The sequence below is a fragment of the Protopterus annectens genome, chromosome 10.part0 (genome assembly GCF_019279795.1).
Source record: "Protopterus annectens isolate FY-2018-M chromosome 10.part0, PAN1.0, whole genome shotgun sequence".
Classification (NCBI taxonomy): domain Eukaryota; kingdom Metazoa; phylum Chordata; order Ceratodontiformes; family Protopteridae; genus Protopterus; species Protopterus annectens.
This window is the reverse complement of record NC_056744.1, coordinates 566,555,485-566,582,368: the sequence shown is the minus strand read 5'-3', so window position 1 is coordinate 566,582,368 and position 26,884 is coordinate 566,555,485. Positions and strand designations below refer to the sequence as shown.

Below are 26,884 nucleotides of genomic sequence, written 5' to 3'. Positions count from 1 at the left end.
ACAGACTTCAGGCCTTCACTGGCCTCGAGAGATACAGTCTGAATAGAGGGCACAGCCGTAGGGTCAGGCTGCAATTTTTTGGCCTTTTTAGCAGGCGGCTCATCTGAGGTACCCAATGTCAGATCCATGTCTTTAGTTGTTTTAAGTGCTGGTTCTCTAAGTAAAGCTTTAATTCAGCAAAATGACTCTTTAGGGGTTTGGAGACAAAGGCCTGACAGATTTAATGTGTGCTCGTGGTCTTGGCCAAACCAACACAAGCCAAACACAGGCCAAACCAACACACCTGTGAGGTACTTATCTGAAATCAGACCAGTCACTTGTTCAAGCGAGCAATGACCACAGCTGGCAGTCGCATACAGCAGGAAAGTTCTGAGGTGCCTGCAGACGTGTTTTGTACCAGTTTATGATAGATGTTCACTGAGTGACATGGGACGTCACATGCATCTTCACAGCAGTATCCATCTTTTGTAAAATATCCAGATGTTTCAAGTCAACCAGAGGCAGACTCCCTTATGTTATGGATACATCAACATATGAATAGAAAGACATCTACTATGGCCACAACAGGGTACTATAACAAGAACACCCAATGTTCCACCTATTAGTGTGTTATAGATGTTAGTGTTACACTGCTGCAGTCATTACACTTGGGTTATCCTGCAGTCAGGCGGTCTCGCAGTCGGCTAGAGTTCCAAAGTCTTGGTCCGGCGTCGGTTGCTGTCGCTTCTTCCCTGACATCAGTGCGCCAGGGGTATACAAAATGCATCCAACGCCATTTTCTTCAGTCTTCCTTGCCGCGCGGTGCCAGAAGCAGTTCGCAAGTGCCAGTCAGCAGACTCCTGAGATTTGAAGTCGAATTTCAGATCCGAAGTCTTCAATAAAGCTAAGTAACCCGTTGGGGAAACTTTTTTGCCTCACACCGATGTCAGAAAAAGTTAATTGTATTTCTTGTGGGAAGCAAATACCTCATAAGGACTTCCACTCTTACTGTATTCCATGCCTAGGCCCTGATCACGACGTCACTAGTTGTCGGTTTTGTGCTAGATATAACAAATGCACTATAAAAAGAAGTTTTGATTTTGCTGTGCACTACTTTGGCCGAAGAATCAATTATACTATGCCGTCAACTCAACATACGACCGCAATACCGAAAAAACGCAAGGACAAGGATAAAGACAGGCATCCGAGGCCCAAAACAGACAACGAAACCTCTAGGCCAGTCGCCGGTTCGCAGTTTCTCAGTGAGGCGCTTTCGCAGCCCCTGATGCCCGCTACCTCAGAGCCACAGGCTGCCGACTCCCACATGGAGACAACTAGGCCTCTGGAAACTCAAGTTATTGGGCCTACGGAAACTAATCCCTCAGATGGGTCCAGAGCCACTGAGCAGGCATCGGCTTCGGAGGGCGTTTTCAGACCTTCACAACTTACCATTAAAACAGCCAACACAAAAGTACCATTAAAGACGAAGAAACAAGTACAGCATTCTCCTGGACAGTCCTCCATGCCTAAAAAAAAAACAGATGCTTAAAATGGCCGAAGACCTCATTACTCTAATCAGGGGGTTCCCATCCCCCTCCTGAGAAAAGGCTTAGGCAGGATACTGACCGATTCCTCTGATCAGGTTTCCATTTACACAGATTCCTCTTCAGACCAGGGATACTCTCTATCCCCCTATGAGGACTCTGATGCTGAAGAATCTATCCCTTCAGCCTCTCCTCCTGAGGATTACTCTTTTGGGAAACTTTACATACCATGAGGGAGCATTTCCACTGGGAAAGTCAGGATTACTCAGAATCCAAGAAAAGGCGCAGGGATTTCCTTTTACTGCCTCAGCACAGGCCCTTGGCTATTCCGCCTGTGCTTGATATTGTGGATGTGTTCTCTGAATCCAGCTCATCTCCTGATTCTTTGCCCCCTGCACCAGCCAAGCCAGATAGATATTATAGAGCCCCAGACTCTCACAAGTTTCTTTATAAAAACCCTTCGGTGGATCCAGAAACTATTTTCCAGGGTCCAAAAGGGGTTCAGGCTTCCATTGCAAACAATGGAGTGCCCTCTGACAGATTCCAGAGCTTTGGATAGATGGGGGAAGAAAGTATACACTTCTGCAACTTTAGCAGTAAGAACTTTAAATTGCCAGTTTCACATGCTTAAGTACCAACAATATTTAATGGCTCAGTTAAAACAGAAAATGCTTGCAAGCTCAGAAGCTCCTGATTGTAAATAAATGCAGGATTTATTGCATGCAGTTGAACAGGTGGGAAAACATACTCTACAATGTGGTTTTGATTCTAGAGGCCTCTTGTAGGGCCCCCAGTTAAAGGTTCTGTGATTCGAAGACATGCTTGGTTAAAAGAACAGAGTTTACCTGATCATGTTAAGGCAAAATTATTGGATGCTCCTTTACAACAGGATACCTTGTTTGGTGTTAAGGCAGAAGAGGTGTTAAAGAAAATTGAGGATAATGCTAAATCTATGCAAACAGTCAAGGATTTTGTACAGGTACAGCCACCTCGATTTAGCAGAAATTGGCCAACAAAGAATTGGTCCTTTCCAGTGACAGGCCAAAGAGAGGCAGATACAGACGCCCAAGAGGCAAATCTCAACCCCAAGGCTCAGACAGTGGGGCACCTCAACCCCAAAAGGAGGTGAGGACAAGTCTCAACCTTACAGGAAACTGTCACAATGCCCCCCCCCCCTTCGTACGCCAAGCACTTCCCTTTTGGAAGCCCCCTTAGGGGGAAAACTAGCACTTTTTTGTTCTCAAAACTGGCAATCACCTAAGACAAATGGGTTCTGAATATTGTGTCTCAAGGTTACAGGTTCCACTTTCATACTTTACCAAGGCTAAAGGAATGCCAGACCTGCCACAAAATCAATGGGCAGAGGCACAAAAACAAATTTCAGCCCTCATGGACATGAGAGCTATTCAAAAAGTACAACAGGAACAAGGAAAAGGATTTTTCTCACGACTCTTCCTGGTCCCCAGAAAGGGCAAGGCCTGGAGGCCCGTACTAGACCTTTCAATTCTAAATACTTACCTGGATATTCCAAAATTCAAAATGTTGACACTACAGCAGCTTCTACCCATGCTGGGCAAGAAGGCTTGGCTTGTTACTCTGGACCTCAGAGGCATACCTGCATGTCCCTATCAGACAAAATTGCAGAAGATGCCTCAGATTCAAAGCTGGTACAACGCACTACCAATTCTCTGCACTGCCCTTTGGCTTATCTACTGCGCCCAGGGTCTTCACAGTGCCTGGCACCAGTAATTGCCTTTTGCAGACAAAAAGGAATTCAAATATATCCATACCTAGATGGCTGCCTCATTCAAGCAGAGACAAAGGAGATTCTTCTACAGCATCTGGCGTTTGTAAAAAAGGTTAATTTCTCTAGGGTACACAGTAAACGAAAAGTCAAAACTAGTGCCCTCACAACAGATTATATTCCTGGGTGCCAGCTTAAATACAACAGCCCAGATGGCTTGCTTATCTCACGCCAGACAAACAAGTTCAACTAACTCATTTTCAGCTACTGGCAAAAAAGTCCAATCTCCCAGCAAGAAAAATTCTGCATGCCCTGGGATTCATGGAATCCTGCATACTACTAATACCATATGCCAGACTGCATATGAGGAAATTACAATGGTACCTAAAAAGTGTTTGGACAACACTCACAGTTTAGCAGTAATAACAATGATTCCCTGCCTACAACAGGAGTTTCGATGGTGGGCACAGGCATGTCACCTAAACAAGGGTCAGCTTTTTACCCTACCCACAGCCAGGCAGACTAACGGATGCTTCGAATTACGCCTGGGGAGCACACATGGCAGGAAAATGCATTCAGGGCAAATGGACCACAGACCAGATGCATCTTCACATCAATCAAAGAGATGTTGGCTGTTCAAAATGCTCTAACAGCTTTCAAGGACCTTCTGCATCCAGGACAATTAAAAGACAGACAACACCACAGTAATGTTGTACATAAACAAGCAAGGGAGCACTCATTCTTATCCCCTATGCAGGCAAGCCATGACCTTGTGGAGCACAGCTCTAACGTATCAAGTTCACCTGCAAGCACAATTCCTGCCAGGAAAGAAAAATACTCTGGCAGACGATCTAAGCAGAAATATCATGGACCCTCACGAATGGAAATTGAATCCACAAATCTTCAGCATGGTAATGCAAAAAATGGGGATGCCCATACAGATTTTTGCCTCCCCACTGAATTGCCAACTACAAAAATTCTGCACAAGGACTTATCCCAAACAAGCATGGAAAGTGGATGCTCTTTTGTTCAGCTGGGAAAACCTAAAAGTTTATGCCTTCCCGCCACTGCCTCTCCTTTCATAGGTACTCCTAAAAGCCAGACAAGAAAAACCACAGATGATCAAGATTGCTCCAGAATGGCCACGCTAGCACTGGTACCCTACCTTATGGAACTTGGCTCAAGGCCCACAATGGATTTTACCTCAAATTCTGCACCTTCTGACTCAACAAAACAATCAGATCCTGCACGGTCAGCTCAAAACCCTAAACCTGGCTGCATGGCAGATTCATTAGACAAACAGGCAACACCTCTCTCTAAGGCTGTTATGAACGTCATTTTGGAGGCCAGGAGGCCTAGCACCAGGAAAGCTTACTCAGAAAAATGGAAGAGATTCTGAGCCTGGAACCAGGCTCAAAGCCTTGACCCTCTTGTTCCAAACATTCCTCAGATTTTACAATACTTAACTGAGATGCTGGACAAAGGCCTATCCTTCTCATCAATTAAGATACATGCCTCTGCCATTTCAGCACATTACAACACTGATCTTCCTCTATTCTCTCATCCCTTGCTAAAACAGTACCTCAGCGGGGCTAAAAACATAAGACCGCCCAGAGAGCACCAACACCAACTTGGGACCTCAATTTCGTTTTGGAAAAACTAACCCTGCCACCTTCTGAGCCAGCCAATACAGCCGATCTAAAATTTTTATCATGGAAAACCGCTTTGCTCCTGGCAGTAACTTCAGCACGAAGAGTCTCAGAGCTACAGGCATTAATGGCAGTGGAACCTTTTATAATTTTTCATCAGGACAGGGTTTCTTTAAGGACAAACCCTACCTTTATGCCAAAGGTGGTATCTAGTGTGGCTCTTAACCAAACCATCCATTTGGCAACTTTTTATCCAAACTCCCAGAATAAAGGGGAGAAACTTCTGCATTCTTTGGACATACACAGGCAGCTACGCTTCTACTTGGACAAAACAAAAGCTTTCAGGAAAACTCAACTGTTTTTAGAATATGCTGCAGGATCACAGGGCAAGGCTATCTCAAAGCAGACTATATCCAAATGGATAGGACACTATATACGTTACTGCTACACACAGCATGGAAAATCAGTCCCAAATAACATTAGGCCACATTCCTAGGCCACATTCCACCAGGGCAACAGCCACTTCAACAGCCTCTCAGAGTACCTACCAAGGAAATTTTGGAGGCTGCAACTTGAGTTCAGTGCACACCTTTACCAAGCATTACCGCCGGCCTCTTTACTCAAGAGCAGGATTTGCCACTGCAGTTCTGCAGGGCCTCAGCCAATCCTACCTCTTTATAGACCAGCCACCCAACCTTAGCTTTGGGATTCTACCCAAGTGTAATGACTGCAGCAGTGTAACACGAACATAGTACAGTTTTGTACCTACCATAAATGTAGATATGAGTGTTCACACTGCTGCAGTCCAGGTTACCCTCCCTTCATCCCCTCTGAACTAGCTGGACTTCTCTATACCTTTCTATCCTATACAATCTTTGTGGTGTATTTGCTTGTAACTGAAGGTATTGCTGTTATTTTTATATGTACATTTTTTTATTAGCAATATGTATTGCCTACCTACTTGGGGGCACCTGACATCTGGGGCAAGAAAAAACTGAAGAAAATGGCGTCAGATGCATCTTGTATACCCCTGGCACACTGAAGTCAGGGAAGAAGTGACAGCAACAGACGCCGGACCAAGACGTTGGAACTCTGGCGGACTGCGGGACCACCTGACTGCAGGATAACCCAAGTGTAATGACTGCAGCAGTGTGAACACTAACATCTACATTTATGGTAGGTACAAAAAGTACAGTTTTGTACCTACCATAATACAGCTGCAGTCATAACAGATGGGTTCTCCTGCCGTCAGGTGGGTCCTCGGTCGGCCGAATTCCAAAGTCTAGGTCCGGCGTCTGTGGTCTTCGCTTCTTCCCCAACGTCAGTGCGACAGGGGTATAAAGGAACCAGCCAACGCCATTTTCTTCAGTTTTTCTTGCCCCAGATGTCAGGTGCACCCAGAAGGAAGGCAAAACATAAATGTGTAATAATGCAGTGCAATATAATCAAAAAACAGTAGTTGCAAGCAAATACATCATAAAAGAATACCCCAATCAGTTTGTATGAGGATGTGTTAGCCTATAGGTCTGTCCCAAGAGGGGAAGGAGGGAGGGAAACCTGGACTGAAGCTGTATTAGCACTCAAACATCTACATTTATGGTAGGTACAAAACTGTACTATGTTCATCGTGCATACAGCTGCAGTCATAACAGATGGGTAGAATCCCAAAGCTAAGAAAGGGGTGGTAGGCACTAGGAGGAGCCAAAATGCCCTGCAAGACTGCAGTGGCAAAGCCTGCCCTAGATTTGGAGTATAATGGTAGGTTGTAGTGCTTGGAGAAGGTATGCACAGAAAGTACAGTTTTGTACCTACCATAAATGTAGATGTTAGAGTGCTAATACAGCTGCAGTCATTACAGATGGGTTCTCCTGCCGTCAGGCGGGTCCTCGGTCGACCGAATTCCAAAATCAAGGTCCAGCGTCGGTTGTAGTCACTTCTTCCCTGACGTCAGTGCAACAGGGGTATAAAAGAACCAGCAGACGCCATTTTCTTCAGTCTTTCTTGCCCCAGATGTCAGGTGCCCCCAGAAGGAAGGCAATACCTAATTTTAGATATATATATATATATATATATATATATATATATATATATATATATATACACATATATATAATGCAATGCAAAATAGTCAAAAAACAGTAGTTGCAAGCAAATACATCATAAAAAGAATAACCCCGAACAGGTTGTATGATGAGGTGTAGCCACTAGCCCACAAGACGGAAAGGAGGGAGGGAAACCTGGACTGCAGCTGTATTAGCACTCTAACATCTACATTTATGGTAGGTACAAAACTGTACTATGTTCATCGTGCATACAGCTGCAGTCATTACAGATGGGTAGAATCCCAAAGCTACGCAAGGGGTGGTAGGCACTAGGTGGAACTGGGAGGAGCCAGAATGCCTTGCAAAACTGCAGTGGCAAAGCCTGCTCTAGTTTTGGAGTATAAAGGTAGGTGGTAGTGTTTAGTGAAGGTATGATTCCAAAAACCAAACAGACTAGAGAGAAAAAAAAAAAATAGGAACAAGCTGCTAAGCGTAAGGAAAACAAATGATAAAGTAAAATCCACAGTCGGTAAAACTGTTCCAAAGAGTAATATTAGAGCTTTTATTTGAAACAACCAGTTGTAGTATCAAACTTTCTTTAAAAAGGGTGTTGTTAACTAATTAACCAATTAGAAAACAAATTACATTTAAAACAGTGTTTAGTGAAGGTATGCACAGAACTCCAAGTGGCTGCTTCCAAAATATCTTTGGTAGGAACTCCGAGGAAGGCTGCAGAGGTAGCTGTGGCCCTTGTGGAGTGGGGTCTGATACTCTTTTCATGGTAAATCTGTACCTGCAGGTAACAAAAACGTATGCAGTGGCCTATCCATTTTGAAATTGTCTGTCTGGAAATTGGCTTCCCTTGAGCTCCTGCAGCGTAGGACAGTTCTGATTTTCTGAAAGGCTTTGTTCTGTCCAAATAGTAACGCAGCTGTCTGTGGATGTCCATGTAGCAGCCTTTCCCCTTTGTTTTGAGGGTTAGGGTAAAAGGTAGGTAAGTGTATGGCCTGATTTAAAGCTACCCTGGATACCACCTTAGGCATAAATGACGGGTTGGTTCGTAGGGAAACTCTGTCCTGATGGAAGATGATAAAGGGCTGCACAGCCATGAGGGCTTGTAGTTCCGAGACCCTACGAGCTGAGGTAATAGCCAGAAGGAAAGTTGTTTTCCAGGACAAATATTGCAAATCAGCTAAGGCAGCTGGCTCAAAAGGAGGCGCTCAAAAGGAGGCAAGGTTAACTTTTCTAGAATGCAATTAAGATCCCAAGCAGGAATTGGTTGTATCCTTGGAGGTCTTATATTCTTAGCCCCTCTGAGGAACGGTCTTAAGTGGGTGAGAGAATAAAGGTGGATCAGTGGTGTATTCTGCAGAAATGGCTGATGCATGGATTTTGATGGAGGAGAATGAAAGTCCACTGCTTAGCAGCTCAGCTAGATACTGTAATATTCGAGGCAAATTCAGTTTTCCAGGATCCTGGCCCTTTTTCTCATTTCAAGCACAAAACAGTTCATTTTGCGGAGTAAGCTTTTCTAGCAGACTGCCTTCTGGCCTCCAAAATGACATCCTGCACCTCCTTGGAGAGTAGGGTCTGTTGTGATGTTAAGGAATCTTCCATGCGGCCATATTGAGTGTTTTCAGCTGACCGTGAAGAGTTTTGTAGCTGTGCTGAGTCAGAAGAGGCATTAGTGGTAGGGTCCATGGAAGAGAATGAGTCAGGCTCCTCAGGAGCGGGTACCAGTGTTGTCTTGGCCAGTCTGGAGCAATCAGAATCATCTTTGGTCTGTCTGATCTTGCTTTTAAAAGCACTTTGGGCAGTAGAGGAAGAGGTGGGAAGGCGTAAACTGTCAGTGCTGTCCAACTGAAAGACACAGCGTCCATTCTCCAGGCCTTTGGATGAAATGTCCTTGAGCAGAATTTTGTTAATAGATTATTTTTGTGGGAGGCAAAGAGATCTAGGTCTGGCCTTCCCCACGCTTGGATTATCTCTACAAAAACTTGATGCAACTTCCATTCGTGTGGATCTGTCATTTCTGCTTGGGTAGTCTGCCAGCGTGTTTTCCATGCCTGGCAAATACTGTGCTTGAAGCTTGATGTGCATCTCCAGAGCCATGTTCCAAAGTGACATGGCCAGCCTGCATAGGGTGTATGAATGTGTTCCTCCTTGTTTATGTACCACATTACTGTGGTGTTGTCTGTCCATCAATAGTTGACCTGGATGTAGAAGGTCTTTGAAAGCTATAATAGCATTTATTACTGCTAGCATCTCCTTTTGATTGATGTGAAGGTGCTTTTCCTTTTGGGACCATTTGCCCTGAATGCACCGGTCTGTCATGTGCACCCCCCAGGCATAGTCTGAGGTGTCTGTTGTGATGACTTGATTTGCTTGAGGCTTGCAGAATGGTAGACCTGTGTTTGTTTGGCATGCTTGAGCCCACCATAGAAATTCCTTTTGCAAACATGGAATTAGTGGTATTATTGTTTCCAAACTGTGGCTGTGTTGAGACCATAGGTTTTTTAGGTACCATTGAAGTTTCCTCATATGCAACTTTGCACATGGGATGAGTAGAATACAAGATGCCATGAATCCCAGAGCCTGCAGGATTTTCCTTGCAGTAAGCCTGGTGCAATTTGCTAGTGTCTTGAAGTATTGAGTTAGTTGCCCCTGCTTCTCTGGCGTAAGATAGGCCATCTGGATGTTTGTGCCCAAGTTGGCACCCAGGAAAATTATTTTCTGACATGGCGTTAGCCTGGATTTCTCTGACTGTGTATCCCAGAGAATTCAATAACAGTGTTACATAAGCCAGATGTTCCAGAAGTATGTGTTTGCTGTCCGCTTGGATCAGGCAGTCGTCCAAATAAGGGTATATTTGTATCCCTTGAAGTCTGCAGTAAGCAATTACTGATGCCAGGCATTTCGTGAATACTCTGGGCGCAGTAGATAAGCCAAAGGGCAATGCAGAGAATTGATAGTGGATTGAACCTGCAAGAAATCTGAGGTATCTTCTGCAGCTTTGTCTGATTGGGACATGCAGGTATGCCTCCTTGACGTCCAATACCACCAGCCAAGACACCTTGCCCAGCATGGGAAGAAGCTGCTGTAAAGTGAGCATCTTGAATTTTGGTACGAGTAGAAAAGTGTTTAGGATGGATAAGTCCAAAATGGGTCTCCAATCTGTTCCCTTCCTTGGCACCAGGAATAGTCTGGAATAAAAACCTTGACCTTGTTCGTGAGTACCTCTTGAATAGCTTTCATGCCCATGAGCTTTGAAATTTGTATTGGAGTCTCTGCCCTTTGATTATGTGGCAGGTTCGGCATGCCTCATTTTTGGAAGGGTGTGAAAAAATCTGTAGCCTCTGTTTATAATGTCCAGTCTTGTGACAATATGCCAATTTTTTGAAAATAATGCCAGCTTTCCTCCTAAGGGTGCTGCCATTTGAGCCTTGCTTGGCATGCAAAGGGGAAAGTCATTGGGTTTGCTTCCTGTATTGCTGTGAACTATCTTCGCAACCTCTTGGTGTTGGAGTTTGCCATTGTCTGCCTCTATACGATCCTTGAGATTGTCCTCTGCCCCTTGGGCGCCTGTATCTACCTCTTTGGGGTCTGTCAGTGGCTGGAAAGGACCAATTTTTTGAAGGCCAATTTCTACTAAAACGTGGTGGTTGTACCTGTAGAAAATCTTTAACAGTTTGCATAGATTTAGCTTTTTCTTCCATTTTCCTTAATACCTCCTCAGCATTAGCACCAAATACATCCTTTTGTAGAGGAGCATCTAGTAATTTAGCTTTGACATGATCAGGCAAGGTTTGTTCCCTAAGCCAGGCATGTCTACGTATGACTGATCCTGTAACAGCAGCTCTACCCAAAGCCTCTAGAGCATCATAACCACATTTTAGGTGTGCTTACCCACTTGTTCTGCACTATGCATCATATCCTGCAACTCCTTCAAATCTGGTTGTTCAGGTTGTGACATTTTACTTTTCAATTGTGATAACAGAAACTGTTGATATTTAAGCATATGGAACTGACAGTTTAAAGCCCTCATGGCTAGGGTAGCAGAGGTATATACCTTTTCCCCCCACCTTTCTAAGGATCTAGAATCTCTCTCGGAAGGTAATGGATTTTTAGCAGTAGAGGCCTTCATTCCATTGGGGCCCCGAGAAATGGTTTCAGGGTCAGCAGTATGGCTTTTGTAAAGAAATTGGTGTGAGTTAGGAACTCTGTAGTACCCATCAGGCTTGACTGGGGCTGGAGGCAGGGAATCCGGATTAAGGCAGGCCTCCGAGTAATCATCAAGTATGTCCAAGACAGGGAGGTATCACCAGAGGCCTGTGCAGAGGTAGCAAAAGAAATTCCCTAAGCCTTTTCTTGGAATCTGAATAATCTTGGCCTTCCCAGGGGAAGTGTTCCCTCAAGGTATGCAAGGTTTCCCCGAATGAGTAATCCTCTGGGGGGGATACAGAAGGAATGGACTCCTCTGCATCGGAGTCTTCAAAAGGGGAGTAAGAATGTTCCTCCTCATCAGAATGCTCTGAAATAATGGAGCCCTGATCAGAAGAGGGCGATTCTTCCTCCACTCTGGGTCTTATGTCCGGTGGGGGTTGGGAACCCCTGATAAGAGTAATTAAATCCTCAGCCATTTTAAGAATCTGCTTTTTAGGCATGGGATCTGGAGATGGGCCCTGTGCAGCAGGTCTCTTGGGAGTGCACGGCTGATTTAGACTTAGTAAAGGCCTTGATGGAAAAGGAAGAGGAAGGCCTGAAGACACCATGGGTGGAGGTAGACCTGTTCACATGAGGCTCAACACTAACAGTGGCTTCGGTATCTGTAGTCTGGGTGTGGGCAGAGGAACCTGCGGCCTCAGTTACAGAGGATACCGCCAGAGAAGTGTCGTCTAGTCAGGGGCTGCTTAGGCGCCTCGCTGAGAACCGGACCACGTGTAGTCGGTGGAGGCCGCTGACCTCGCGTGTCGGTCCTTGCATTTTTTGGACAACACAGGAGTCTGACGACATTAGTTAAAAGCTTTCCCAAAGTAGTGCTGGGTGAACTCCACCCGACGCTTAATAGTGCGTTTGTTGAATGTAGCACAAAAGTGACAGACCGAGACGTTGTGGTCTGGGCCTAAACAAGGTATACAGAGGGAACGGAAATCCTTATGCGGTATTTGCTTCCCACAAGAAATACAATTGTTAACTTTGTCTGACATCGGTCTGAGGCAAGAAAAGTTTCCCCAACGGGGTACTTAGCTTTTTAGAAGACTTCGGTTTCCAAATTTTCATAATCTCAGGAGCTGGCCGACCGGCACTTGTGAACTGCTTCGGGCACCGCGTGGCAAGAAAGACTTAAGAAAATGGCGTCGGCTGGTTCCTTTATACCCCTGTCGCACTGACGTCAGGGAAGAAGCAACGACAACCAACGCCGGACCTAGACTTTGGAATTCGGCCGACTGAGGATGGCAGGAGAACCCATCTGTTATGACTGCAGCTGTATGCACGATGAACATCTGTACTTTATCTCTGACAGTAAACACAGGCTTTCACCTTGTCATTTAAGTGAAGTGCCCATCACTGCAAGGTACAGAAAGAATAGTGGTGTAAAATCTTACCATAACCATAGATGTCCTCTTCCATGTTGCAGTATTCTTAACCTTTGGGATTCCCCACCTAGGCGACCCAAACATCTGGCCAGTGTACAAAAGACTGCACTGTACATATGACATTGCACATAGCAAGGCAGGCAACAGAGGCCATAAGGAGGACATTGGGACGTAGCACCATTTCTCAGAATGGAATACCCCAGTCAAAACCCCAGTCTAAGGATGGGAGGTATACCATATCATCCAGTAAACAGCAAGCACCAAGGGGATCGAATATTGCAAGATGGAAGAGACATCTATGGTTATGGCAACATTTTACACAACTATTGTATATTCTATTCCTATGTTGTAGTATTCTTAATCTTTGGGAGAGTACCAAAGCTCATGGGAAGGAATGGGAGGATGGAGCAGAGAACCTGCGCATGATTGTCCCAGCAAATCCCACTCTGGACCTGGAGACTGTGTCCAGTTTGTAATGTTTGGTGTGTCCAGTTTGTAATGTTTGGTGTGTCCAGTTTGTAATGTTTGGTGTGTCCAGTTTGTAATGTTTGGTGAAGGTATGGACAAGACCATGTGGTCGCTTCCAAAATAGATGCAGTGTCCAGACCTTTGAAGAAAGACCCTTAGACTACTTTCTAGTGGAGTGAGCTTTCAGAGAGGTAGGGAGCATCTTCCCATGGGTAAAGAATGTAAGAAATATCCCTAGAGATCCAAGTAGAAAGTCTGCTTGGAGACCAGCATTCCCTGGTTTTGTCCAGATAAAAATGGAGTTCTTTGCACATCCAAGGAATGAAGTACCCTTTCACTAGGGTTTTTAGTATTAGGAAAAAGGTGGGCATAGGAACAGATCAGTTTAAGGACAAGTCATTAAAGGGTTAGTATGGACAGATGCACTGTCCTGGTAGAAAGTAAAGGTTGGCAAGCAATAAGGGCTTGAAGTTCAGAGACTCTCCTGGCAGAAGTTATGGCTTCTAAAAGGATTGTTTTCCCAAGTAAAAAATTTTACGGAAGCTGATGCTTAATGCTCAGAGCCAGAGTGAGCCTTTCCACGACATTTAGATCTTTGTGAGAAATAGGTTTCCTGGGAGGTCTAGTGAAGGATGCCTTTGAGGAAGAACTTAATTTCCAACCTCGAAGCTAGAGGAGGAAATGAAAGCAGACCTGCTTAAATGGCTGACAGATGGGCTTTAAAACAGAAGATTGTCAACTCAGCCTTAAGAAGCTCACACAAATGGGAAAGAACCACTGGAATGTCCACCGAAAATGGATTTTAGTGGATTTCTAGAGACTAGGATGGAGAACCTCTTCCATTTGGATAAATGGAATCTCAGTGTTGCATTCCCTGGCCTCCTATAGGACTAAAGTACATCCTCAGGGGGGAAAAAAGGCTTTTGATCCCTTTATACCCATCACCCACAGAGTTATTCAAAAAAGTCGTGTGGATGGATAAGCAAACCTGGTCTTATGTGAGATCCACACTGGAAGCAAAATAGAACAAATAGCGCAAGCGCTTTCGTTTACTGAATATACTTAAACTTCTTCAAACAAGTACAAAAAATTCATGCTGGTTTCCTATTTAAGTATGAATTTTTTGTACTTGTCTGAAGTTTATGTATATTCAGTAAATGAAAGCGCTTATGCTATTTGTTCTATTTTGCTTCCAGTGCGGTTCTCCTTTATCGTTTTTCAGTGTACATTTTGTTTTCTTGAGTTTGCTTATGCGAGATCCACCCTGTAGGGTAACTTGCGATTGCCCTTGGCTAAATGCAGAAGAGGGAACCAGTGCTATGCAGAAGAGGGAACCAGTGCTGTCTTGGCCTAAAGGGAGTCTAGCAAGATTTTTGCCTTGTTCTGTGGAACCTTCAGCAGGACCTTCTGGATGAGTGGGAAGGGGGGAATGCATAAAGAAACATCCCCTTCCATGAGAAGGACTGTGTCCACCTTCCATACCACAAGGTCTGGAACTCTGGCACAAAACTTTGGAAGTCTGTTCATGAGGGGAGGCAAATAGGTTTACTTGAGGAGTACCCCATGAATGAAGAATATCTAGAAACACATCCCTGTAAAAGCATCCATTCATAGGCTTGTGTCATGGACCTGCTGAATGTCCATGACATCACATATTGAGCTGAAGGAATACAAACTGCCTCTCAAGTGAAGGTTTCATTGTAGGCAATCTCCCATGCTTGAAGGACCAACCTGCAGAGCAGGCAAGACTTCGTGCCCTCTGTTCACATACCACAGAACTGCAGTGCTGCCTGAACATCTTCAGGGGGTCCTTGGAGTAGGGAGGAGAGAAAGGCTTGAAGAGCCAGGATCAAAGCCCTCATTTCTTTAAGACTGATATGTTGCTTCTTGATAGAGTGAGACCAAAGACATTGGACTTACTTTATCCAGAGTTGCTCCCCACCCAAAGTCTGAGGCATCTGTGTATTCCTGAACTGGGGTTAGCTGTTGAAATAAAAGCCCTGAATTCAGTTAAATCTGTTGAACTCGCCTGGTGGCTATGGAGGTTAAGGGAAGTATGTTGTGAAAGTAGTTGAGCAAAGTTTACACTTTGGATGATGGCTTTCATCCCTCCTCAATCTGCTTAGTCTGCATCCTAGGAAATCTGATCCTGGAAAGGAATGAAAGGATATGGAGTTCATGGTGAACCCCAGGCCTTGTGGCAGGAAATCATGAAGGTTAGGTTTTCTTTTAGAGAGTGTCTGGGTGGGCTGCTTGAATTAGGTTGTCCACGCAAGGGTAGATCAGTATTCCTTGGAACCTGCAGAAGGCAATGACAGGAGCCAAGTATCTTGTGAATACCCTTTGTGCTGTAGAGTCTCCAAAGGGCAAAGCAAGGAACTGAAGATGTCAGGAAGCAACAAAGCATAAAAACTTCCAGTATTGTGGATGAATGCTGACATGCAAGTATGCATCCATTATGTTCAGAGCAACTAGAAAGGCCTGCGGGAGCAAGAGAGGAGTTTGCAGAGAAAGCATAAAAAAGTTGGCACTGAAGTTTACAATTGGTCTCCAGGACCCCCTTAACTAGGAACAGAGTAAAACCCTCTTTTGTAGAGGTGGAACTTCTTGAAAAGTTCCTTGATTTAGCAAGTCCTGTCCGATTTTTGGGAACATATGAATCGGATCCAGAGGGGGTTGTGGAATGGCCAAGGGAAGGACAGATTTCCATACCAAGTAATGGGACTTTTTGATAATAAAAACAACCTACTAGTCAGTGAAGATAACTGTTTAAGACAGAAGAGAAAGATAGGTGCTGGGAAGGGGGGTGCGAGAGACAGACTGAGTCGGGTAGTCAGGCTACCTGGCCCATCTTGAAAGGTGGGCTTTTGGGCAGGGGTTTGCTGAGGTCTGAAGATCCCCATCTACAAGCCCTTCTTATGGGAAGGGGGGGGGGGCAACTGCATGGTTTCCTTCTTGAAACTTTTGCAAAGAATCTATTTTTGGAGAATGGGGACACAAGGTATTTTAGTTCCTTATGCCCTTTCCCTTTGTCACACAGACTTGAACAGAGCTGCAGCTTCAGTACCAGCACCAAAAAGGGAATCATTGTCCAGAGGTGCATCCATAATCAATATCTTCAGGCAAAGGCTAGAGAGTCACAGCCATGAGTACCTCTAGTAGAGAGCCAAACCTTGCCGATAAGTTAGCTTCATCATAACTGCATTTAATAGTGTCTAAGCACCTAGGCGGAGGTGGACAGTAGAGGCAAGCTGTGCCTTGGCTGGAGCATCAGGAAATGTGATACCAACTTAGAAGCTTGGAAAAGCTAGGCCAGGACATTTTGACACATGGGTCTGATGGTTAATGGCTCTGAATGAAAGGGTAGGAGGTGGTATACACTTCCTCTAATCTTTCCATCATTTATAAACAGGAGGGAGACAATCTGGGAAGTCTAGAACAAAGATTCAGATGAAGAATCTTCTTCAGAGGCCTGCTGTACCTCCACTGATCTCCTGGGAGAGGGGACAGGTGGAAGACCCGAGGATGGGTTTAAAGCCATGAAGGCATTCAAAATTCACTGAGGCCTGCCAGTCTGAAGGATCCTGGGGAGAGTTAACATTTTTGTTTCTGCTTTTACCAGGAAGAGCCATCCTAGGTTAAGAAATAGCCAACGTACGACTAGGCTCTGTCAGGCAAAGGGATTGCCAGAGATGGGGAAGCTGGACGAGCTAGAGAACACCACTCCAGATGTCAGAGATAGTGGGCTGCAATTCCTATTACCCTGAACAGACATCTGCATTGCCTCTGTGGACGTGATAGTGACACCTTCCAACAGCTTCCAAAATGGTAGCCACTGCAGGTTGGGAACCAGAGATCGAAAGGGCCTTTAATCTCAAGAGGAATGTCAGAATCCGGTGGTGCAGCTGAAGATTTGGGCTTGACCTTTTTGGCCTTCAGTGGCTCACTGGACAGACCCATGGTGCCCTCCATAGCAAAAGCCAACAGTTTCAAATGTTGGTTCAAAGTAAGTGTTCAAGGCAGACAAATTACTATGAAAGATCTTGGGGACCAATGCATGGCAAATCACAAGACTTGTAATAGTGCCTGGACCCTAGGCAAAACACATTGTGGGTGTGTGTGGAATATGACTTCCACAACTACACTTGCCTTTCCCAGATGACAAACTCAAAAATATGCTGCAAAGAACAGTTTTCCCAAATGAGGCACTTATCTGAAAATACACTGATCAGATGAATAGTAGAAGCTGTTCGGACTGGTGGCAGAGAAGTTATGGGGAAAGGTAACTGCTGACATTACCTTTATGGCCTACGTTGCCTGCCTAGCTTATGTGCAATGTCACATGTACCATACAGTAGCAAAAGTCTTTTGTATACTGGCTGGATGTTTGGGTCACCTAGGCAGGGAATCCCAAAGGTTAAGAATACTGCAATACAGGAATAGGACAAATGTCGCCATACTCCAAGTGTGGATATGCTAGTGGTGGTCAAGTGGTTATTCTCTGCAAAAGTGGGCCTTGAAATTTTGAAGACTGAGCAAAGATGAAAGGAAAAAGGTAAGATGAAGAGTAACCATTAAAGACAAAAATGTTGCCTTTCAAATAGATTGTTCTTTCAACATGCATATTTGCATTTTACACTTTACCTAGTATCTATGCTATCCTTTCAGATCCGTTTGGATTTGAAGGTATCTTATTAAAAGATGAGCATGCAAGAGACCAGGTTTTACACCAATTTAAACTGGCTGAAAGCAATGACAATACAGTAAGCCATAAAAATAAAAAAGTTACCGATTTACAAGGAGTCCCTATTTCTTTTGCTACAAGAAAAGATCCATTTTACACTTGCCCCAATTACTAAACTTACTTCCAGTGTAAAATTTGGTACCAGTCAAAAATAAGATGGACAAATACAAGACTAATCCATGAAAAGCTAGTTTTTTGAAAGAATAATTTAGTTTTAAAACAATCTGGACCATTTCAGCTGCAAGTAAAAACCCTGCACATACCTTGAAAGAATATAGTTATTCCAGCTCAGAACCCCAACTCGAGATGAATGGCTAGACATAACTCTTAGCCGCTTCTGCTGTGTTACATCCCATATCTAGAAAGCAAGAAACAAGTTTACATTTCACTGAACAAGGACAGAAATGGACACTGCGGACACATTATACAAGTCAGTCATAACATTTAATCTTTCACAAAAAACAGTACAGTGCATGGGCAGATTCTTCCAATAGGTTCACTCCATATTTCATGCAGTATAGCCTTTATTCAAGAGTCATTAACACTGCACGTTAAATGACTAGAAGATAACGCCAATTTACTGAGTGAATCTGTCCCTTACTAGACAGACACTTTCAAGCAGTACACCCTAAAGGTGCATCTCATATAGGCAAAGCAGTGGGCTAGTTCACCAGAATCAGGGTGGTAGGCTGACATAATGGTCAAGGTGTTTAAGTTAATGGTGCAGGGTTCGATCTGCAGAGTAATTGGCTAGGCTTAAAATCACCCATAAGGGCAGTTAGCCTAGTACTAACTAGTTAACAGCTGTGTGGTAGGTTAATGCAGTGGTCTGTAGGTGTGATGGTCATGGGCTCAAAATAGGGGACAGGTGTTTAAGGTTGGCATAGTAGTCGAGGTGTTCTTTATAGGCACAAGGTGCAGGTTTTGATTCTATCATGGGGCAATTGGCTGGGCTTGAAATGGTCCACAAGGAAACGTTAGCCTTTTTACTAATTTATGAACTTATGGAGGGAGGTTGGCATAATAGTCAAGGTGTTTACAATACAAGGTACAGAATTTGATTCTCACATGGAATAATTAGCTAGGCTTAAATTGGCCCACAAGGACAGTTGCCTAGTTTTATAGAAAGCTAGGCTCTCATATGTAGTTTGAGTTTCTAGGTTTAGAGCACAGTCAAATACAATTTTATGGAGCATCAGCTCTGTACTGCTGTGCGAGAACTCTCCATCCCAGTACGTGTGAGAAGGGTCACTGTAAAGTACTTATCAGAACACCTCATACAGGAGAGAAAAAAACCTCTCAGCACTGCTTAAACAATGGCACATAATGGTTCCAGCTGTGCCAACTTCCACTCTTGGCAGCAAACCTCAGAGGCTACATCCATATGTGAAGGGACCAAGTTTGAGAGCTCTTTGCAGGGCCCCATCCAGAAGTACTAGACTTTAAAGACAGCTGCACACTGCTAACCAGCTTAATTTCAGGTCTCCTACTGTGAAAAACTGAGAACAAAAGGCAAGTGAGATTCAGTTTGGGTAATTCAGTAACACGGTCAGGTACCAGCAAGAATTTTAGATAACCTGAAAATGTGAAAATAACCAGAAAAGCTGGAGAAAACACTGGCTAGAAGAATCCTGCAGCTGTTCAACTAAAAGTAGTTAAAGTGCTTCAGCATTAGTACAAGAAATAAAACAACTCAAATGTACTCTGATCAAAAGGCTGCAAAAATGGAAATTTACTTACCATAACAATGCATCTGTTTTCATCCTGCAACCATTGGGTTTGGATCTGACTTCAGCAACTTTTCTGGATCTACTACGGGCCTATAATGCACACAAGCCCCAGACAGCGCTTGCCCCTTGGCATAAACAATTTTGTAAATGTCTAGAAGCATATCAAAAATATCTGGAACAGAGAGGGAAGTGTCCAGAGTAAAAAAAACACCAGAGAAGGATTTGCATAATCTAATGGAGGCCAAGGACAAATTCTCTTTACTTGCATGAAAACTGGAGATTGCAGCCAGCTGTACCTTGATTGCAGGGTAACTTGCTCCAATATGGTGAAAGGACTGGAATTCTAAATAGCAGGAATGGGTGCTGAAAAGGGATCTAGGTGTCTTGCTGGCCCTTCTATACTCCTACTGGAGGATTTGAGACACAAGGATGTGTAAAAAAACAGGGAGGAAAGCCTGGACTGTACCATAATTGGAAAAACCATGCAGTCAATCTAAAGGGCTTGTACGTCCAAGTGAGATGGCAAAGACTGGTACAACAGAAGATCAGAAGGGTATATCTGATGAGGCCAAAGGAATGAAAACCACACTTGGGGAAGATCAGAATGGGGCAATGAGGATCACCTTGCTCTTTGGTTGACAAACTTGGTGTAAACTTCAATACAAAGAGATGTAGGAGGGCAAGCAAAGGAGACTGATCATTATTAGATCCCTAAAGCATTCAAGGATTCTCCTTCAGGGAGATTGCAGCAAAATACCTGCTGCATTTTTAAATTGTAGGTACTAGGGAAAAGGTCACAGTACAGCTGGCCTCACTGGTGAAAAATCTGTTTCTCTACTGAAACGGCGAGACCTCTTGCGAGGCAGTAGATCTGCTCAGTTTGTTAAAGTGCTGGACTTCATTGAAATGCAATCTGTCCAAAGAAAGTGGCTGGAAATCCATTGCCTCCCAAATAGGTAAGCAAGTTCCTCCCTGCTTGAGGTACCAGACCACGGATGTTAAGCTGCACCTATAAAAACATTACCCCTTGAGGAATGGCATCTTGAAAGGATTCCAATGCTAGAACTGCCCTTATTCCTGAGGTTGATGCGAAGGGTGGCCTTTAAGGGGGGGGGGGGCATGTGCCTTGGATGGTGTCCCAGGTAATGCCCTCCCAACTGGGAGGGATCAGTGGCAAGTAGCCGTGGGGAATAGAAAAAAAGGGAGCCCTGTAAAACGTTTGGTGTGTGAATACACCAGAACACATGCCATTTACAGATCTTATTCAAACTAAAGTCATGGGATGTTAATTCAGACCATTGTACAGCTAATGTCCATTGTAGTACTCTAGTACCTTGCTAAAGGCAGAAGAGTAATGTAGGCAGCCACTGAACCAAGAAGCTGGAGGAACAGGTGGCTGGTGGTAACGAGAGATTGGTCACCAGATGCTGTAATTTGAACAAACTGGATTAAGGAAGCAGAGCCACTTGAACTATTCAAATGAGTCCCTATGAACTTGAGGGTTTGAATGGGAAAGGAGATTTGCTGTAGTTTATTGCAATGCCCAGGTGTAGACAGAGCAGGTATGGCACATGTCAATAGAGCAGCCAGTCAAGGTAGGAAACACCTGGAATTTCAGCAATCTCAGGTGTGCTGCAGCCACTGCCATACATTTAGTGAACATCTGGGAGCTGTGGCGAGACCAAAGTGCAGGGCTCTAAACTGAAAGGGCCTGGTGCCAGTCAGAAGTGGTCATGTCCTGGATAGTCTTTTGTGACCGTATGCAATTTGGAGATTGATCTGAACCATTACCATTCAGAACATTTGCATATTTGACAAATTGTTTAAGTGGCTTGGGTCCAATACTGGCTTGAGGTCCCTCTTTCTTTGGCACTAAATCTTGAAAAGTTCCAAATTCTTGCTGTCTTATGGGACCTCAAAACTCCCAAATCCAAGATACAAAAAAACTGAGAAATTAAAACAAAACCTGGCAACTTCACTGAAGACTGAATCTACAAAGTTTAATGAAGCGCTTTTCATCCAAATACTTCTTTGAACTTCAGTTACTAACATTTACAAAAAGTTTAGTCATGTTTAACCATTATGAAAATCCGCTGTCTCCCATCTTAAAATTTAGAGGAACAGTAGTTAAAATAGCATTTGAACATATGCATTTTCCTGTTCTGCCTTATTTAACAAGCCAATAAATACATTTATCATAGCAGCAATATGGTGAAAATCATACAAAAATTGTGTGAAAATGTAAAGAGTCTCATTTATCTAACCTTGCATTAAACATTTTCAAGTGAAAAATTAGTAAAACAATTTCTATAATGTTACTACAGTATTTCATCTCATTAAGCTTTTCAGTTTTAAACAGCATGTGATAGACAAATGTCGTTCAATCCTGGAAAGTTATAAGCATGGAGACGAATTTGCCAGAGCAATTCCAACTTTCTAATAAGGTGAATGGACCTCCTCTTGGATTACTGTCCACTTGATCAAGTATCCAGAATTTAAATGCATGTTCTGGATATTCTGTATGCTTTGCTAATGCATTGTCCAGTTTTATTAATACAATATATATGCTCGTATATGTGGTCTCATTCTACGCTCGCTTTTACCGACTTGGACCGAATCACAATTGACATTTAGCCACATATGTTCATTTTGGAGTTGCAATTAACTTTTCTTCTGTTACTCAAATGTGTGTTATGTGCAGTGATGCACCTACATGAATGTATTTGCAATAGGGGCAACTACTACATGGTTTCATCCCTATTGCATATGATTGGATCCTGCACTCTCCTTCAAATATATTCTTGTGTGTTCTACCCTTCCTAGTAATGAATCTTGGTTCTGTACCCAATTTGTCCACTATTAGTTTGTCCTCTAAGAGAATATTCCATTTTTTTTATCAGTATTTTTTTTATGTTGACTATAATCAAGGTTAAAAGTTGTAATATAGCTCATTGTGAAATCAGTTCGGTTCGTACCTGTCCCAATGATTGTGACCTGGACCTGATTTTCCATATCAACCTGATTATCATTCATAGAGTAGTCATTCAATCCAGTAGGGTGTTGTATACTCAGAATGGGTATGTACACACCATTAATGCTCTTCTCCACAACTTATTAGTTTGTCAAAGTACTCTGGTATGCTCTTTTTGTGAATAATTTCTTCAAGAACTGGCACTCACTATGGAAGTCCTCCTCTGTGGACACCATTCTGGCAGCCCTTACTAACTGGCCTTTACCACCGATCTTTTTTTGGTGGCAAGGGTGTGTTTGAATACGATTGTTTCCTATAAATTTCTGCTTGGTATCCAACAGTTTTTGTTAAGTTGGATATCTAAGAATGCCATTTCATTTGGGTCAAAAGTGTATGTAAACACGAAGTCTGTAGTCTCATTAAAATAATCAATGAGATTTTTTGCCTCTTCATGTTTCCCTACCATTAGCAAAAAGAGGTCATCCAAATAATGTGTAAAATTATTTGAGGCTATTCCTTCCTTTAGTACAAATTTATGATCCCAGTAACTCAACCAAATTCGAAGCTAGAGCCACAGGGGGAACCCATGGCTACTCAGCCTTCTTGCAGGTAGTAGTTTCCTTTAAAGTAAACAATTGTGGGATAGAACTGTCTAGAAGTTGTTCCACTAGATGTCATTCTGGGGAGCCCCTTTCTTCCTTAGTAATTGATTAACCCACTATGCCCAATGCTTGTGGTATGGATGTATACAAGTCCATTACGTCTAGTGTAAGGAAGTTGGACTGTTAATCATACTTCAAATTCATTAATTTTTTGCAGGAATGACCATGAATCTTTACATATTACTTATGTTAAAATTGTTTATCACTTTAGCACATGCATATGTGGCAGAATTCCTGCCATCAACTTTAGGTCTAAGTGTGTTATGTGCAGTGATGCACCCTCATGATTTTTTTTTTTGTTTATTAACTTCTCTACATTGGATATTCTTGTTGAGATGGCCAACACCTTAGCTAAAACAATGACTTTTACACCAGCTAGGAGAACGGACATATTTAACAGCAATTTGAAAATGCATGTTAGGTGAGGTCTGCAGTGGGAGTGACGGATGCATTAAGGTGGAGGGGGGGGGATTACATCAAGGATCAGCTCTGAGCCCTTTCTTATTTGCAATGGTGATGGACAGGTTGACAGACGAGATCAGACAGGAGTCCCCGTGGACTATGATGTTTGCAGATGACATTATCTGTAGTGAGAGTAGGGAACAGGTGGAGGAGACCCTGGAGAGGTGGAGATGTGCTCTAGAGAGAAGAGGAATGAAGGTCAGCAGGACTAAGACAGAATATGTGTGTGAATGAGAGGAAGGATAGAGGAATGGTGAGGATGCAGGGAGTAGAGGTGGCGAAGGTGAATGAGTTGAAGTACTTGGGATCAACAGTTCAGAGTAATGGTGAGTGTGGAAGAGAGGTGAAGAAGAGAGTACAGGCAGGATGGCGTGGGTGGAGAAGTGTCTCAGGAGTAATTTGTGACAGACTAGTACCAGTAAGAGTGAAAGGGAAGGTCTACAAGAGGGTAGTGAGACCAGCTATGTTATACGGGTTGGAGACGGTGGCATTGACAAAAAGGCAGGAGTCAGAGCTTGACGTGGCAGAGTTGAAGATAAGATTTGCACTGGGTGTGACTAGGATAGACAGGATTAGGAATAAGTAGATTAGAGGGTCAGCCCAGGTTGGAAGGTTTGGAGACAAAGCCAGAGAGGCAAGATTACGTTGGTTTGGACATGTGCTGAGGAGGGATGCAGAGTATATTGGGAAAAAGATGCGAAGGATGAAGCTGCCAGGTAACAGGAAAAGAGGAAGGCCTAAGATAAGGTTTATGGATGTGGTGAGAGGATATGCAGATGGTTGGTGTGAGAGCAAGGTGCAGAGGACAGGAGGAAATGGAAGAGTACAGTTTTGTACCTACCATAAAATGTAGATGTTAGAGTGTTCACCCTGCTGCAGTCATCACACTTCGGTTATCCTGCTGTCAGGCGGTCCCGCAGTCGACCTGAGTTCCAAAGTCTTGGTCCGGCGTCGGTTGCTATCGCTTCTTCCCCGACGTCAGTGCGCCAGGGGTATACAAGAGGCATCAGACACCATTTTCTTCAGCGTTTCTTGCCCCAGATGTCAGGTGCCCCCAATAGGTAGGCAATACCTTCAGGCACAAGCAAATACACCACAGAGATTGCATAGGATAGAGTGGTATACAAGTTCAGCTAGTTCAGAGGGGAGGAGGGAGGGTAACCTGGACTGCAGCAGGGTGAACACTAACATCTACATTTATGGTAGGTAAAAACTGTACTATGCTCATCAGGTTACCCTGCTGCAGTCATCACACTTGGGTTGAATCCCAAAGCTAAGTATGGGTGGTGGAGTTAAACAGGGTTAGAAGAAACTAGTAGGCCCTGCAGAACTGTAGTGGCAAAACCAGCTCTAGTCTTAGAATATAGAGGTAAGCGATAGTGTTTGGTGAAGGTGTGCACTGAACTCCAAGTTGCAGCTTCCAGAATATCCTTGGTTGGCACTCCCCTGAGAAAGGCTGCTGATGTAGCTGTAGCCCTGGTGGAGTGGGACCTAATGTTAGCAGGTACCAGTTTCCCAAGATGCGTGTAGCAGAAACGTGTGCAATACCCTATCCATTTAGAAATGGTCCATTTTAAGATGGCTTTTCCTTCTGATCCTGCAGCATAGGCTGGTCAGATTTTCTGAAAACCTTAGTTTTATCCAAGTAGTAACGTAATTGCCTGTGAATGTCCAAAGAGTGCAGGAGTCTTTCTCCTTTGTTCTGGGGATTTGGGAAGGTGGGCAAACGAATGGTTTGGTTAAGGGCCACACTGGATACCACCTTTGGCATAAAGGAAGGGTTAGTTCATAGAGAGACTCTATGAAAAATGAGGAAAGGCTCCACTGCCATTAGTGCCTGTAGCTCAGACTCTTCTAGCTGTGGTTATTGCTAGTAGCAGGGCAGTTTTCCATGAAAAATGTTAAATCTGCTGAAAAAGCTGGCTCAAAGGGCAGCAGTGTAAGCTTTTCCAGAACAAAGTTGAGATCCAAGTAGGTGTTGGTGCTCTCCTGGATGGTCTTATGTTCTTTGCCCCTCTGAGGTACTGTCTTAGGAGTGGATGTGAGAATAGAGGAGGATCAGTGTTGCAATGAGCTGAAATTCCTGAGGCGTGGATCTTAATAGATGAAAAGGAAAGTCCTTTGTGCAACATCTCAGTTAAATATTGTAGAATCTGAGGAATGTTTGGATCAAGGGGATTTTGGCCTTTAGCCTGGTTCCAGGCACAAAATCTTTTCCATTTGTCTGACTAGGTTTTCCTGGTGCTGGGCCTCCAGAATGACATCCATAACAGCTTTGGATAGAGGTGTTGGCTGGTAGGTAATTTGCCATGCAGCCAGGTTTAAAGTCTTGAGCTGGCTGTGTAGAATCCGATGGTCTCGCTGGGTGAGCAGGTGAGAAATGTGGTAAAATCCATGGTAGGCCATGGGCCATGTTCCTTAGAATTGGATACCAATGCTGGCATGGCCAGTCTGGTGCAAGGAGCATCATTTGTGGCCTCTAAGAGAGGCAGTGGAGGAAAGGCATACACGTTTTCCAACTGAATGAGAGGGCATCCACTTTCCAAGCTTGTGGATGGAATGTCCTTGTGCAAAATTTCTGAAGTTAGTAGTTTTGGGGGCTGGCAAACAGATCTATGTCTGGGCGCCCCCATTTTTGAGCCATCATTGCAAATACTTGTGGATCTAGTTTCCACTCGTGTGGATCCATGTTGTTTCTGCTTAAGTCGTCTGTCAATGTGTTTTTCTTTCCTGGCAGGAATTGTGCTTGTAATTGATCCTGGTAAGACAGTGCTGTGTTCCACAAGATCATTGCTTGCCTGCATAGAAGGTAGGAATGTGTGCCCCCTTGCTTGTTTATGTACCACATTACTGTAGTATTGTCCGTCTTTATTAGTTGTCCTGGGTGTAAGAGGTCCTTGAAAGCTGTTTGAGCATTCTGTACTGCTAGCATTTCTTTTTGATTGATATGCAGATGCCTTTGATCTGTAGTCCATTTGCCCTGAATACACTGTCCTGCCATGTGCGCTCCCCAGGCATAGTCCGATGCATCTGTTGTCATAGTTTGCCTGGCTGTGGGTAAGGTGAAAGGCTGACCCTTGGTGAGGTGACATGCCTCTGCCCACCATAGACACTCCTGTTGAAGGCAGGGAATGAGTGGTATTATTGCTTCCAAGCTGTGGCTGTGCTGAGTCCATACGCTTTTCAGGTACCATTGTAATTTCCTCATATGCAGTTTTGCAAATGGTACTAGTAGTATGCGAGAAGCCATGAATCCAAAGGCCTGCAGAATTTTTCTTGCAGGGAGTTTGGT

At 43.9% G+C, this 26,884-nt stretch overlaps 1 protein-coding gene across 1 annotated transcript in view; it reads right to left on the bottom strand.

The window, feature by feature from the left end:
- Window positions 1-26,884, bottom strand: part of CDC20 (cell division cycle 20) — a 710,318-nt gene that overhangs the window by 380,770 nt on the left and 302,664 nt on the right. The window contains exon 7 of the mRNA XM_044085408.1: window positions 18,031-18,125. Coding sequence (XP_043941343.1) covers window positions 18,031-18,125 — 95 coding nt within the window. The remainder of the gene's footprint in view (window positions 1-18,030; window positions 18,126-26,884) is intronic.